Source organism: Leucopleurus acutus (assembly GCF_964270905.1).
Source record: "Leucopleurus acutus genome assembly, chromosome: 2".
Taxonomy (NCBI): Eukaryota; Metazoa; Chordata; class Mammalia; order Artiodactyla; family Delphinidae; genus Leucopleurus; species Leucopleurus acutus.
In genome coordinates, this window is record NC_139143.1 from 89368599 (window position 1) to 89385641 (window position 17043).

General features: G+C 40.4%; 1 protein-coding gene across 1 annotated transcript in view; it reads left to right on the forward strand.

Moving 5' to 3' along the window:
* SPAG17 (sperm associated antigen 17) overlaps positions 1-17043 on the forward strand; it is a gene marked incomplete at both ends in the record, with an annotated part of 215536 nt that overhangs the window by 50612 nt on the left and 147881 nt on the right. Inside the window, 1 exon segment of the mRNA XM_082833052.1 lies at positions 4244-4375. Within this exon segment, the coding sequence (XP_082689178.1) occupies positions 4244-4375 (132 nt within the window).

The following is a 17043-nucleotide window of genomic DNA, read 5'->3' on the forward strand; positions in this document are numbered from 1 at the left end:
TGCTGAGGTCTTTATATATCCAAACCAATCCTAAGTCATTGACCCAAGAATAATGGGTTAAACGTGAAATCATATCTTATGCATTTTTGCGGCTACTATAACAAATACCATGGACCCTCAAGGAGGGCCCTGAAACCAAAAGACTTTTAGGAAAAAATGGTGACTATATTTGGAGTCCCTGGAGGAAAAGCCTTTCCTCATCCCATCCCTCTCCCTTCATCCTTCCCTTCTCTGCCCCACATAACCACACCTTTCCCTCTCCTCCACCACCTCTTTTCCCTGGTTTGTTCCAGGTAAGAGAAATGCAGATCCAAAATCTTTACCCTTCCTCAGAACTCACCTGGATTGAACATGCAGCAAGTTAAGCAACTTAAGTCAAGCTGTCCCTTGTGCCTTGTTCTAAGCACACCAGGGAAGCCTGGCAGCAGACCTGCAGACCTCATAGAAGTCCTATCTATCTATCTATCTATATCTATCTATCTATCATCTATCTATTTATGTATCATGTATACACATACATATATGTATGCATATGTGTTTATATGTCTGTATGTATACATGCATTTGTGCACACACATACATTTTGTTTTCATGGGAATCTGTGGAGCAGTTCTAAGTGTTTGTCCCAACCGATGCCGTGCTTACTACTAATGTGGGGAGGATCCACAGAGAGGATGGAAGACGGGAAGGGAGGCCACTAGTGTCTGTGGGGGGACCTGATCCCCAGGCAAGGAAAGAATTTGGCTCATTTGGTGTATTTTTGTTGGATCAGATCATTAGGTAGTAAATAAGACATACGTCTTTGAATTAGGTCAGTGATAAAGAGAGAAATGTTTTTATTTCTTAGTGTGCTCAGAATCACAAACTTCCTAACAGACAAAGGGCATCCACCCTCAAAATAAGATCCTTACAATCGTGTCTTCCTGCCTCAGCTGCACTCTTGGACGCTAAATTTCCTCCTACACCAGTCTTTCCCAGAACCAAGCATCTCGGGTAGCTTGGCCTGGATGTCCCCCCAGCCCTGGCAGGCCCCGAGGCCTGGCCTGAATAGGTCCAGGAGACACGTACAGGCCTTGTCTGGGAACAGTTTTTCTCCATTTAATAAGTCTCATTTGCCCATAAGACGCATTTTTTAAGTTTCTGACTCATGCCAGGCTCATTTATTTGGTATTTTGGCTTGATGAGTACCTAGGTTTTAACCCACTTAGGGCTGTTTTTCTGCCTAGTTCTGGAAACCTTGGGGTTTGTCTAATTACTCCTCAACCCTGATCAGCTCACGGCTCCCTTTTTCTCTTGTATCCCTCATCCTCCCAAGACCTACTGCCCTTGTCGGCTTGCCTCCCCAGCACACAGACACACACAGAGACACACAGATGCACAGACACACAGACACACAGAGACACACAGAAACACACACACATGGACTAGATACTGGACAAGTAACCCTTACAATGCTGGGAGGTTGAAGATTTGATTATTATCTCAGTTAATACGAGTAAGGCAAGGGAAGGGAAGCCTTAAAATCTGTGTCTTCTGCCCATGTTTTTTCCTTCCCTCAAAGACTTATCCTTCAAACAGAGGCCCTCTAAGGATTTGTTTTTCATCTGAGACCAAACTACTGGCTGTTGATTGGCTGGAGGTGTGAACTATGGGGTGTGAGAAGAAAGACTTTTCGGTAGAAATTCACTTATAAACATTTTTCTTTTTCTGCCTCTCCTGGAGATGACCCACATTCCATAAAAATTTTCAGTCTAAGATGTTTTTCAGCAGAGACTTTCATTTACATTAATTATCCTAAGGATTCACATTACCATTCCCTTTGGGAGAAGCACAGAAAGAAAATGGCATGCCTGGGAGTCAAACCTCCTCCGAGCAACCTCCTCTGGGAAGGACAAGCATGCCGGTTTCTGCCATTGCCAACAGTGCCACGTGCAGTGCTGTGCCCTTCTCCGGGGGTGTGGGCATCGGCACTGAGTCTGCCTCCGACTGGGTCACCCTGGGCTGCTCAGGGAGGAGGGAGCATCCTCCGGGCTCGCCCCGCCACTGCTCTTCCTGGCTCTGTGTCCATGAGATCATGGGTGCCCAGCTATTCCTAATCTCCCCATTTCACAGTAGGGTATCATTCTTATTTTGAGGCTGTACCAGATTTTTGTTTTAAACCCAGCTCTCTACAGACAGTTTTCGATTGACCAGAAATAACATTTATGGCCCACAAAACACCTTTCTCTTGGGACATTTTGTTGTGCTTTGAGTACATTTTAACACAGTGAGGTAACATTCGTAGCCTAATAGGGACATGGGGATAGAAAACAACTCCGGAGACATCCCATCCATCACCGTGACACCAGGTAGGCTTCACCCACACCACCCGAGACATAGGTAAATATCCTGTTTTCACAGGTCTTCAGGAAAAGAGACCCAGTCCAGTGTTGACTTCCCTTCAACATTGTCATTATATTTGTATCACAGGGAAACGCCCCATCCTAGACTGCTATGAGCTTCAAAACTCAAGCTGTATATTTTGAACCAGATGTCACAGAGAAGCCTGATAGTTGGCACACTGTTTAGCTGGTATTGAAAAATAACATTTCAAACCAAATACATCTACCCTTTGAGGCTGGACCCAATCGGACAGCTTTCATTTTATGTGTGACTGTCCGTCCCCTTAGGATTCCCTTCTCTCTTGAGTCTGGTCATCATTAAGTGGTGAGATTCCACAGGTGTATCCTTATGTTTTCCAGCTCCCAGAAATCACAGCCATCATGTCCCTTTTCCTAAATCGTGTTAGCAGGAGCAGAACTGCCATAAAAAGCAAAGAGCTCTGTTTCATGGAGGGTGTTTGCTTAGACACATGCAAAGCTTTCTGACATTTGGTTTGTTCCTTTGGTTTTTGGAAACAGCAGCTTTAAAGGAGTCCTTTCCCTGGCTTTCCCCTCCTGCATTGCAATGCAGGAAACCCCAATGTGGTCTCGAGGCGGTCCGATTACATTTTGGCATAGGATAATCCACAGGGCCATCTGCAGTTAGAAGCAAAATAGCCATCTCCCTTTCTTTCAGCTATTTCCCTTGGCAAAGTGAAAAGTCATAAGGAACCGGATTGGTCAGGAAAGCCCTGACCAAGGGCTTGTATGAACCTCAGACAAGACGCAGCCCGATGAGATGCGGTGTGCGCCATCATTATCTGAGACGGAGGCTGTGAAATTGACACCATATGCGCCTGGAGGAGTAATTGCACCAAGGGGGGGAGAAAAGCAACATGTCAGGACATTTTAGTAACACCTAATTCATCCCGAGGTTATAAATAAATCTGATGCTTGCTTGAAAACAAAAGTCAAAAAACACTTTGACTAGATTACTTTTGTGACAGTGCTTCCGGCTGAGGTGAACTTTATTAGGGAGACAACATGAAGAAAGAGAAATACATAACAACTTTTTATGGTATATTTTACATGATTTTATTTTTTATTTTTTTGCAGTAAATAAAGTGGTTATAGGGCTCCAAGGAAAAGGGCCCAGATGTTAGAGAGTTGTGTGAAATTTAGAGGAAACAAGCTGTAAAAAGTGCAGTTATAAAACAGGCTGTCAGTGCCACACATCTGGACAATACAGCTGTATGTTCCTAGTGGCTGTCGTCACCCAAAGAAAACTCAATAACCTTATTTCACCCCAATTAGGCTGCATACCAACAGGATAAACCTTAAATTGCAAGGAGTAGGAGTAGGGGAGCAACATTCACTCGGCGCCTCTGTGTCAAACAGCTTTTATCTTTCATCTGAATTTGGTCACCAAGAAATGAAAGACTGCTAACATAGCCATTTCCATTTTTATAAAACCCTATTTAATTTATAGCGTCGTAAGAAGTCAGGGTTTGACAGTTTGGACTATTGGCTGTGCCAAACAACAGACTTTCTGTAGCATGAGACTGACCTACCGGTCATCCTAACACAGAGCTCCACCTGTCTTTCCTCCACCCACGTTTGGGAGTCTGAGTCTAGCACCATCATGGGAAGCACTTATTGGAAAAAGTTCATTTTCAGACAACCCAATCTACTTAGAGTAGAGGGTAAATGCTTCTCTTTATGGCACTGGGGCATTTTTCCCTAATTTTTTTGGCCCGCAATGAGGCACCTTTGCGGCAAGACAAATATTACAAAACTCAAAATACCATTTCATCTTTTCATCACTGACAGACATGCCAAAGGTTATAAAATGCCACTTTCCTAATACTTGTGTTTCTTCATAGGTTTTAATGGCAGCAAAAGCAATTATGGACAGCGGAGAGAAATTCACCTTACCACTGATAGGGAAACTCTTGAAATTTCAGCTTCTCCAGGTTAAATTGAAGGACCAACAGCGACGGGAAAAGGAGAAGAAGGTATTGGGAGGGCGATGGTGGGTTTTCTAAAGACGGCAAGGAGTGAGTGAACTGCAGCCAGGTTCTCTGGAGCACTTCCTCTCTCCGTAAGCCTTCCACGAAGTGTTACGTAGCACATTTAACTGTTGCCTCAACTTTTTAGGGAAAAGCCTATCCAAAGCGCTGCTGGAGGAATTACATTTTCTCAAAGACAAACCCATTAAAAATAAGTTCTCCTGTGCAGAAATGTGACAGTATCCCAGGGCATGTGGCTGAGGTTGTTTTTACGGTAGTCTATTTATATGTTAGGAACAAATTAGGGAACCAAAGGAGAGACACAGAGTCCGGAGAAGTAAATATAAAAAGGTGAGAAAACCCCACAAAGTCAGGGTCTAACTATTTTAAATATTTTACGTGATATTCAATAGGAGTACCTATTAAAGTAATGGGCTACATCTGCATCTTCCTAATAATCTAAATATTTCAGCAGCGCTCCATTACTTCTACTCCTATATTATATACCTGCTTATTTCTTCATGTGTAGACTTTTCATTTAATTTGCCTATGGAAATCAATCTGTGAGTTTTCCAAAGATTTGTATTTTTCATCTGAAAAAATATTTTAAAATAGTTTTAGTGATGCCAGTTTCAAATCCATTTGCTATTTAACCTTAGTCAAAATGAGAGATGTTTTTCTTATTTTCCAAATCATGCTGAAATATTTTTGGAAAGCCAAATGCTTCTGCATGTACACGTGTAATGTGTATGTGTGCATGTGTATGCATGAAATGGGTGTATAAGTAAATTGTTTCTTTATGCCTCTAAGTGGGAGAGGCAGAACCAAGTCATGGAAGAAGAAAGAGAAAAGTGAACATGTTCCAATAATACCTACTTCCCCTTTGTTAAGCCCCCCCCCCAAATCTGGCTTTCCTATTTGAATTGAACTCTTGACAGGGTAACTGTAGATAAACATAATAATGCCACCTTAAATTTGTAATATAGGGCTTTATGTTTTTCAAAGAGATTCTGCATTTAGCATCTTACTAGGGTGGTGTATATTGTCCCCAGAAAAATTCTACTTATTTGAAAACAGTTGATGGTATAGTTTTCCATCTAGATGAAGCTCTTTCCAACGTGTACAGGAGATTCGTACCTTAAAAAATACTCAGGGACGTTAAGACTTGGCAGAAGAAAAATTGGAAAATTTGAAACTAGTATAGAAAGATCGTTTCTTGTCTTTTTAAAATTCCGGTGTCACATGGGAATCTGAATTACAAAAAGTAGACTGTTAAGTCCTGCAAAAATTCTTGCACCTTCTGTTTGCTTTGTGCTTTCCCACAGCACCTACAAATATACATAACACATTAAGAGTGTCAGTTTCCTTGTTTGCCACCTGTTTTAAGTCTTGGTAATTGTTTGTAATAGGAGTAGGTTTTAGATTTCAGTTAACAAATTTTAAGTAACAATAAATGGAATATCCTGGCAACCCAGGAAACGTTTTTAAAACTAACAGTATAAAGATATTTCTGCACTGTTATTTTGCTCAACATTTTTTTTGAAATGTGAACAATATAATAAGACAGTTATGAGATTTTGAAGATATGGAAATAATCTTTATTTGTTGAAAATTCAAGAGTCTTAAGGAATTGGGAGTTGAATTTTAGATTTATAAAAATAAAAAAGTAATAGGTGCATAAGAGGACTCTTTGAGCAATTAAGAGCCAGCAATTACATAATCTAATTTGATGCCTTCATTAGATTGGGTTCCCGAAACACCAGCCCCAAATCTCTGAGTTGCAACCACACGAGTCAGTACTAAATAATTGATGAAAACTGATTGGAAGGGAGAACTCTCCAGAAAAATATTCTAGGTAAAGGCAAGACTAAGGGAGTTGTTGGAGGGATGTTATAATCTATGTTCATTTCAACACTGCCCAGCAGGTCATTTGGAACAACGGAGGTTAATGCTTGTCAGCCAGGGAGTTTAGCAGAAAGCAAAATAAGTATAAAGTATGTAAAACTGACACCACGCTGTGGTTTAGAAAATGGAAAAAAAGGAAAGAGGACTTTACCCAATTTCTTCCTCTTTCTGAACCCCGGGTGAGATTCTGAGATTCCTGCAAGGGGAGTGACTGTCTCTTCGGCTTTTTAACATCAACATGAGGTATATGTGGTTGCTTTCTCTCAAATACTAGTTATATGTTTACATCTGTACAACCCAGAGTGTTTTGTATCTTCTATGTTGAATTTTTGGAATTGAATTTTTAAAAATGAATGGTTGAAAAATATCCCTAGCAGTAATTACAGAAAATACTAGGGAGACAGTGAGGACAAAAACTACTAATATGAGTACGTCCCTGTCCTTTTAGCCCAATGGAAAAAAATGTAATGTATACTACATATTTGATTCTGTTTTTTTTTTTTAACTTGCTTTTTAAATTAATTAATTAATTTATTTATTTTTGGGTGTGTTAGGTCTTCGTTTCTGTGCGAGGGCTTTCTCTAGTTGCGGCAAGCGGGGGCCACTCCTCATTACAGTGTGCGGGCCTCTCACTATCGCGGCCTCTCTTGTTGCGGAGCACAGGCTCCAGACACGCAGGCTCAGTAGTTGTGGATCACGGGCCCAGTTGCTCCACGGCATGTGGGATCTTCCCAGGCTCGAACCCGTGTCCCCTGCATTGGCAGGCAGATTCTCAACCACTGCGACACCAGGGAAGCCCCTTGATTCTGTTTTAACCATCAAAACTTTTCTTAATAATATAGTTACAATAGCCAGATACAGTGAAAATATCATTATTTTAGATTCCACTAATTTTAATAATTTATAACACTTTAGTCCAGGCTATGCTTAACATTGCATTTGCTTTGTCCATGAAGAAAGTTTACTGGATAATTAATATTATAAAAAATAATACAAGGAAGATATTTCTTAGAAGTACAGTTTAGAGGCCTTTAGCATATAAATTTCTGAGAGGCAAATCCCTGCCTCTAATTGTAATAAGTTGAATATATTTCAAAACTTTTATATATTCAGAAGCATCTTGTTGATTACTTCCAAATATACATATAATGAAGAAAATACACTTTATTTCTAGAAATGTATTTCAGCATTTCAGAACTTCTGAATATGATTTTTTCATATAATTAATCCCAAATTAGATTTTATTATATCTTAAAATCGGAATAAGAGAGTGTTTTGTTTAGAAATAAGTTTTCCTTGTGCACATCATTATCTCAACATTTATTCTGCATTTTTAGTTATATCATTATCAATTTGTTGTTAATTCATTAACTTAACAAACATTTAGAGAAACAATGTATTGGGCACATATATTTTCATAAGTTTCATTATAATTTTAAAACAAATTGCTGACCATGTTTTAATTTAGTCATTATCTGAATATTACAGTATTTTTCACAGTTTTACTTCTTTTTAACTCCAACTTTCATGTTATATATTAATTATAAACATTTTTTAAAACCAAAACACTTCATTGTGAATCAAAATATTTAAAATATATTGAGAATTCAGCTAAAAGAAAACATTTAATCATCAAAAAATTAAAAATGGCTATAATACAAGCAAAATTAACCCATTTAAATAATCAGCCAAACTAAATCTAGTCTGTGCCGTTGAGTTCAGAACATTTGGATAGGTTTTTTTTAGGAAAAGATCCAAATATATTCTAACTGTGCTTTTAATTTGTGAATTCAAATAACCAGTCCATATTTTCTTGGATATTTTTAGCATATCTTTTATATAAAAGCAGAACAGTTCTTTCTCTTTCTGGCTTATCTACTTAGCACAAGTTGCCTTATTTTTCAATGTCCTAGAATTGAATAGATGGAAGACAGGCAGTAAAGAATATGGACAGATGGTATTGGTAAACTTTTCTTAAAACATCTCAAAATTAAAAGCACCTAAATTTGATCAGATATCATGATGAAGCCCAAACAACCCAGAGCCTGCTCCAAAGGACCGACAAAGAGAAATTAGGGTAAATTTCACAGACGTTTTCCAGCTTACTCCAGTTAAAACCCCGAAACACTGGAAACCAGCCAATGTAATGCCATTTTGTATGTGTGTTTTGTTTTAAAAGAAAAGCCATAGGGACATACCAGGAAATTACAGGCTGGTTAGTTTTGATTCAGTTGTGGTTAAAATCTTCAGAAACTATTCTAAGAAATCAAACAGAGGAAGAGCAGAAACTCAGTTTAGAGGGACCCGTGTGGTTTCAGGAAAGGAATAACTTGCCTCACTAACTGGATGGAATTCTTTGAGGCTGGATTATCGAAATGAGGATACTACCAACAAAACTGTTGGATCTGAAGAGCTACAAAATTCAACAATTCAGGGTAAATTATAAATGATTCCCTGGCTGGCTTATCTGTAAACTAGAGCAGTGCTTTCCTAATTGGGATGCTATTAATCAATGAAACCTTTTTACAGACTTCAGGAAAAATGTAAAGAAACACACACATTTAAAATAGAGCAGTATTTTGAAATACAAATAGTTACAGCAGCTAATAATAGTAATTAGCTACCATTATTGACTGCTTGCCACTATACTAAGCTCTTTACATATGTTTTAACATTTAATGCTTTAAATGACTTTATGAGTTACAGAGTATTATTCTCGATTTGCAGATGGGGAAACTGAGGGTGTGAAAAGTAACTTTCCCAAGGCTAAATAGCTACTCAGGATTTAAATCCAGAACTGTCAGACTCTAAGATTATGTTCTTAACCACCGTACATACCCCTTCTGAGTGTGTCTCAATAATTACACAAAACAGCACTCTTGGCTTACGATCAGCAGAGAACTTCGCAGGGATGCTTCAAGGAGCAAATGGCTTTGCTCAGTGGGATCTACCAACTCGCTAATTAGATCATGTAATTCCATGTTGCATAAAACATCCTGAGGTTAAGCGGGGGTGGGGGGGACTGGTCAGAGAAAGGAACAAAGTCCACAAAGACAAAGGGCACTGAGCTAACCAACCACCAATTCCCGAGGGAATCCTGACTTCTTATCCAGTCCCACCCCCCTGCCCAGAAATGGGCTGGTCTCTGGGGGAATCTCTTAGAATCTCTTAGACTTCCTGGGATTATTTCAAACATCCTTAGCCCTTCTCTCTGCCCCTCTGGATGTTGAAGTTGGATAGCATTGGCTGATCCGGTGCTGAAACCTCTAAATCACATAGGATCGTGCAGGAGACAGACATCAGGTAGACATCAGACCCACCCCCTCACCACCACCACACACAGACAGGGCCGTGTTCTGAGTCTGTGGATGAAGAATTGCACCCTGAAGATGGCAGTGTGGCACCCCAGGACTTGGTGCAATCTTTAGATTGCATCATTTGGTCGAGTGAACCCAGTATATTCGTTTGCTTATGTTTTCTACACCTCAGCCACTCTCTAGAAAAGCAAGCTCCTAACTCAGTCCCATACATTATATTTTCTATTTGGCAGGTAAGCAGGGAGGGGAAAGAAATAGAAAATATAGAAAAGGAAAAACAAAATGTTCATAATGCCATAACCCTATTATAACTAATGTTAACATTTTGGTACATTTCCTTTGTTTCTGTGGATTTGTTTCTTTACATAGCTGTAATCATTGTAAAATGAAATTTTAATCCAGTTTTTTTCAATTAAAATATACCATAATTTTTTCTCATTATCACAGCATCCACATCTATCATTGTTATTGGCTAGGTGACATTCTATTGACTACCATACTTTTCTTAAAGTTCCTTTATTGTTGAACATTTCCATTATTTCTGTGTTGTTTCATAATAAACAATGTTGTGATGAACAACCTTACCGTATACAATTCTTCATATTTTGGATAATTTCCTTAGCATACGTTTATAGAAATGGATTAATTGGGCCCCCAAATGTTCCCACAACCTTTTCTTTCCAAAAGAGGTTCTGGAACCATTTAGACCCAGTTCTCCATTAAAAAAGATAACAAATGACCCCCTGTTCAAATTAACTTTATATTAGCTTATTAAAGATGGAGGAGTTTCATGAAAACAAATCTCTTTAATATTGTTTAATCTGTTGTCTCTCAAACTTACTTGACACCATACATTTCTTTCAGTCCATCTATTGTCTTCTCATCATCTGTGACCAATAGATTGTTTGTGAGATAGAGTGATATCTTGAAAGAGAACTGAGTAGCACTCAGAAGATAGACCCTGTTTCTCATAAGTCACATAATAGTGGAGTGACTTAGTCATTTAACTGCCGCGACATCTTTTCTTATCTATATCCTTAATAATATTATTGTGGGAATCTTATGATAGAACACATATGAAACACAAAGTTGTACACAACACACAGTTATACACAAATATGTAGATGTGCTATTATCTATAAAAGTTAAGAGGAAGTATAGGTATTTACCACTGGTTCCACTGACTTTTACCATTTACTTTCCTTTCACTGTGAAGAACAACAGAATGAATACTCATCGAGGTATTTGAATTTTGGTATTAAGAAGTAATTTAGAAATAAAACACAGTCTAAAATATTTTTGAAGCATCAACTAACTAGGTTGCCCAATTCCAGAGAGGGAGAATTTTGTATTTTTCCCTTTAAGAGGTGAGAATAACAAGATTAAGGGCTCTAGGTAGGTGTCACGTAATACTCAAGTGAGTGTGTGAAAGCCTAATACATTTTTGTTTGTTGCTAAGACAAGAGCCCCACATCTGCTATGTAGCTTAACTGGTAAGAAACCTCCATGCCTACCCAAAGCCTTCCCACAGGAGGAGGAGGCATCCAGATGCTTTTGGTACACAGTGCATTTTAAAGAAAATGTACTCTGCTATGAACTTGACTCTCCCTTCATATGCTGGAGAGCATGTGTTCCCCAAACACGGTAGAAAGAGGGGCCTGTTAGATACACACCTCCTAAATTTTTATCTTGAATTGGCAAGAGTTTCCTCTGAGTTCTTTCAGTTGTAAGTAGATGACCCTAAATGGGAACATGCATGTTATGCTACCCCAAAGCAAGAAAGGCAAAAGAGGTTGGTGTTGAACAAATTTTAGCTTATGATTTAAGAGGGGGCTCAGCAAACCTGGTTCACTTCTCCCCACTCCCGCCCTCAAATCCCAAGACGTAAACCCATAGAGGGGAGGGACTTATTCAGAATGTGAGAGAAGAGAGGGAAAGGGAAGGAGATAGGAGGTGATTTTCCTGCAATTGGGGCTTAGTAGAAAAGGATGGACCTTTTGACCAGAGTAGAATTCTAAGGGGCCAAGTAGTCAACGATTGTTCAGAAGCAGAGGAACCAAGGGACTGTCCTGGTTCAGCTCAGGTGTGGAGGTTGGGAGATACAGACTGGATACAGGAGAGGAGTAGAGAGACCACCACTAGAGTCAGGCACAGGGGAGTAGTGGGGACTGGGTAGGGCAAAGAACATGTTCAGAAATTTACCAAGGACTTCTCTGCCTGCCCCTGGCACCCAGGAGGACCCAGGTGCTTCCATTTGCTTCTGTTCTCTACCATTTAGTGTCTTTGCACACCAGGAAATCACATATATAGTCGCTATGAGACATACTTTACATAGCAGTACTTCTTGATGTGCTACCAATTAAACATACATCCACTGTTAAATGGAAAATGCAGAACACTAGGTTATATAGAGACAACAATAATGATTACATTAAAATGACGCCTAAACATAATTTGAGAGAATGCATTGTAATAGCCTCTTCACTCATCTTCTCTGGATGGTGGAATTGTGATTTTTGTAAGTTCTCTATGTTTTTTTTTCCAATTTTTCAATAATGATTATTTTTAGAATTTAAAAACATACCTAAAGAAGTAAATCAGGATTTAGAAGTACTTTTTAAATGCTTTTGTGAAAGGAGGGAGATCAATATTGCTAATTTCCATGTTACTGGAAATTAGTTTAAAAGATGATTGTCTGGGCTTCCCTGGTGGTGCAGTGGTTGAGAGTCCGCCTACCGATGCAGGGGACACAGGTTCGTGACCCGGTCTGGGAGGATCCCACATGCCGCGGAGCGGCTGGGCCCGTGAGCCATGGCCGCTGAGCCTTCGCGTCCGGAGCCTGTGCTCCGCGACGGGAGAGGCCACAACAGTGTGAGGCCCACGTACCGCAAGAAAAAAAAAAAAAAAGATGCTCGTCTCCAGGGTACCAAGTTTGGCCTTGCTAAGGGAATGCAAAGGCAAAAAGAAAGAGAGGGAAAGAGGGCACTGAGCAGAAAGAGGAGCTGAGGGAAGTGAAGCACACGGAGAAACAGAAGAGCATTCAGCTAGTATTATTCAGCCCTTGGAAAGATGGAGTAGAGAGAGGGCAGACGAGCATGGAGAAGAAGGTTGCAAGGATATCGAAGGCTGAGGCTACAGGAGAACCATGGAAATAAAATGAGTTTGAGGTTTGGAGTCACACCAACTTGTGTCTCTACCACAGCTGTGTGTGCTTGTGAGGGAAACTGTGGGTCTTAATTTATACAATGGGAATAATTACCCATTTGGCATGTTGCTTTGTGAGAACAAATTAAAGATGATGATGTCTAGAAAGCACGTATCATACTGTATAGCAGTGTCTCTGCTAAGTTACCACTTACTTTGAAATTTTGGTTGTGATCAGCCTTGCTTTCTCTAGGATCCTAAGAAAACTTACAGGAGAAAGGGCTCAGGAAGTTGCTTACCTTGTAGAACCCAATCTTTGCTAGAGAGACTCCAAAGGAATGAGAGCTATGTGTCTGCACAGGTCCTACACCCCACCTAGGAGAGCCTGCAGGGCCAGAGGGCCCTTTTACTGCCTTACTGGGACACAAATGTCCACTGCAGTCAGGAAGTGATTTTTGGAATGATGGAATATGAATGCATGTATAAAGTTGAATGAAATGAATGAAGGTGAACTTTAGAATAATTTAATCTAAAACAGTTTCTTCTTTTCAGTTCTAAAGATCACCCTGCGATTTTATTTCAAATGATAGCTGTAGAAGTTTCTGGCAGATTTTTTTTGGCCAAGTTGGGACTTCTCTGTGGTGAGGCTAGCTGTCCACCTCACAGCTGCACCGGTGTTTTTCCCTCTAGTGGACTCACCTTGATCCAAGGTGTGGCTGGGAGAGCGCCTACTTGCACGAGTCTTACCAGTACCTCCGAGTTGATTGGAGTCAGGGGCACTGATTTGGGCTCTGGTTTCATTTTCAATGAACAATCTCAAAATTTCCAATAAGCTCTCCACATTGGCAGAGAGTTCTACCATCTTTCTTCAGTAAGCTTGCTCTCCCACTTTCTGAGATGACTCACATTATCTTCTCTAGTCAAACCTCCTACCTCATACCTGCCCATCTTGAGTTGGTAACCTTGCTTCATCCTTGACTTGAAAACATTGAAACATTCCCCCAACACCATCAAGACCTCTCTCTTTCTTGCACCTACACCCAGCCAGTCATCCCCTCTTTGCTCCTTTCATTAAACTGAGAAATTGCCTTTCTTCCTATCAAAGTCCAGTTATTGACACATTCTCTTCATCTTATCCCATCTTTTCTCCTCAAGGACTTTAGTCTCCCCCATGTTTTCAATGTCCCCCTCTCTGATGGATCATTCCATCAGCCTGAAAACACAATATCTCCTGACTTTACTTACATACGTACATAACGACGTTATACTCCCCTTCTGCCCACTCATCCACTGAACAATCTCAGGTCCCCCAGTTCCCCTTTACAAGCAAACATCTTTTTTTTTTCTTTAAAGACTGGTCTCTTTTTCTTTTTTTTAATGCATTTACATTAGTTTTGTTTTTTACTTTTTTATTGGAATATAGTTCATTTACAATGTTGTGTTAATCTCTGCTATACAGCAAAGTGATTCAGTTATACATATATATATGCATTTTTAATATTCTTTTCCAAGATGGTTTATCAAAAGATATTGATTCTAGTTCCCTGTGCTATACAGCAGGACCTTGTTGTTTATCCACTCTCTATATAATAACTCACCTCTGCTAACCCCAAACTCCCACTCCCTCCCTCTCCCACCCCCTCCCCCTTGGCAACAGCAAGTCTGTTCTCTATGTCCATGAATCTGTTTCTGTTTCATAGACAGGTTCATTTGCGCCATATTTTAGATTCCACATATAAGTGATATCATATGGTATTTGTCTTTCTCTTTCTGACTTACATTACTTAGTATGATAATCTCTAGGTCCATCCATACTGCAAATGGCATTATTTCGTTCTTTCTTATGGCTGAGTAGTATTCCACTGTATATATGCACCACATCTTCTTTATCCATTCATCTGTTGATGGACATTTAGGTTGTTTCCATGTCTTGGCTATTGTGCATAGTGCTCACAAGGAAGCTTCTTGAAACCATTGTCCACACAAGTGGTCACTCAACTGTTCCTGCCTCTGTGTTCACTACCTCCACACTCCACCATAACTGCTCCCATAATGTCGCCTATAACTACCCATACTCTTCAGTCCCTTGGTTCTCTAGCTGCATACTCTATAATTTTTCCTACCTTCTAAGTCACTTCTCTCTTTTACCCACATCCCCTCCTATACCCAGTTGGTAAGTATTGGAGTTTCCAGCATGATCCCAGGTTCAATTCTCATATTTCTTGAGACCTCTTTCCCCAGGGGGTCTTATCTCTTCCCGTGCAGTTAACTACTATCTCTATGTTACCCACACCTGAATTTGTAACTCCAGCCACATCTCTCTTCTGAGAGAAGAACATGTGTATTCAATTGTCTCCTTGTCATCTCAGGAGCATCTCGGATTTAACAAGATCTTTCTGAATAGTCTGCCCACCTTAAGTAAAAATTATTTCTCACTCCAATGCTTCTGTCTCTGTGAGTGGCACCATTAACCAACTTGTTATTCAAACTAAATCCAGAGCATTATCGTTGTTGCCTCCTCCTTCATTCCTTGTCTCTGATCTTTCAACCCCTGTACTTTCAACATCCACAATATATCTTAAATCCATCTACATTTCTCCACTCTACCAACACTTTAAACTGAGTTACTGTTAGGTCTTATCTGAACTATTGCTAGAGTTTCCTTACTGGTCTTCTGGTTTCCTATCTTGCAAAATCACAGTAGTCCTCCATTTAAACCCTTTATGGTCTTTCCAATGCATTTTTAATAAAATATAAACTTGTGAACCAGCCCCCACCAAAGCGCTGGATGACCTGGCCCATGCCCTACCTTCCCTGCCTCATCCTGGCCACTCTCTCCCTTGCCCACTATTCTCCTGCTGTACTCACCTCCTTTCAGTTCCTTGCGCATACCCGTCTCCTTTATAACTCAGGGCCTCTGGCACACACTTCACCTTTCCCCTGCTTCTCACACGGATGCTTCTCATCCTTCAGGTCTTCACTCAAATGTTACTCCCTCAGAGGCCTTCCATCACCAGCTTACTAGTGAGTGGTGAATTGTGTGTCTATTACTACATTGGGTTTTATCCTTCATAAAATTCATGAAAATCGTCAGTCATGCTTTTGTTTCTCTGTTCATGTGCTTTTTTCTCTTTCTTCCCCTGTAGAGTAGGAGCTCAAGGGAATAGAGTTCAACCCTATTTTTTTTTCACATCTTTATTGGAGTATAATTACTTTACAGTGTTGTGTTAGTTTCTGTTGTGCAACAAAGTGAATCAGCTCTATGTATACATATATCCCCATATCCCCTCCCTCTTGAGCCTCCCTCCCACCCTCCCTACTCCACCCCTCTAGGTGGTCACAAAACATCAAGTTGAACTCCCCGCATTATGCAGCAGCTTCCCACTAGCCCTCCATTTTACATTTGGTAGTGTATATATGTCAATGCTACTGTCTCACTTCGCCCCAGCTTCCCCTTTCCCCCCTGTGTCCTCAAGTCCGTTATCTACATCCGTGTCTTTATTCCTGCCCTGCCACTAGGTTCATCAGTACCATTTTTTTAGATTCCATATATATGCATTAGCACATGCCAACCCTTTTTATGGGCCAATTTGTATCTGGCGCAGAGAGAAACACTGGGGCTTTTCATACCTCTGTACTTTACCTTGTGCTTTCCTTGCTGCCTCTATCCAAGGCTATTAGTGACATCTGCAGCCTCCACTGATATTTCCCTCTGTTGAGGAGCAGGTGGTGGGGAGGTCGAGTTTCCCCACCACTGGAGCCACAGGTGCCAGGCAGGCACGGAGGGTCCATGGGCACCTCTGATGCTTCCTCCGGGTGCTACAGCTAAACTGGGTTTGGGACTTCCCTGGCAGTCCAGTGGTTAAGACCCCACGCTTCTACTGCAGGGGGCGTGGGTTCAATCCCTGGTTGAGGAACGGAGATCCCACATGCCACGAGGAGGGGTGAAAAAGATTAAAAAGAAACCAAAAACTGGGTTCTCTGGAAACATCAACACCCAGAAGCCACGTAGAGGAGGCAGACGCTCCTCTCCCCTCCTGTGCTACCTTCTGTTAGCTTGGTGCCAAAGCAATATATCTTCTACTTTCCTTGTCTCTAACGTCTTAGGACTGAGTTCTTCAAATTTGGTTTCACGACCTCAGGAAAACACAGAACCCCCAATGTTGCTGCAGTAATTTAGTTTAGTTATTTTTGTGCCCAGCTTTGTTGAACATGGGAAAAATAAATAACATAAGCATATTCTGGATCTTCTGTATGGTCCAATACTACCACGTCATTTCAATGAACTCAACCTATATGTATTCATAA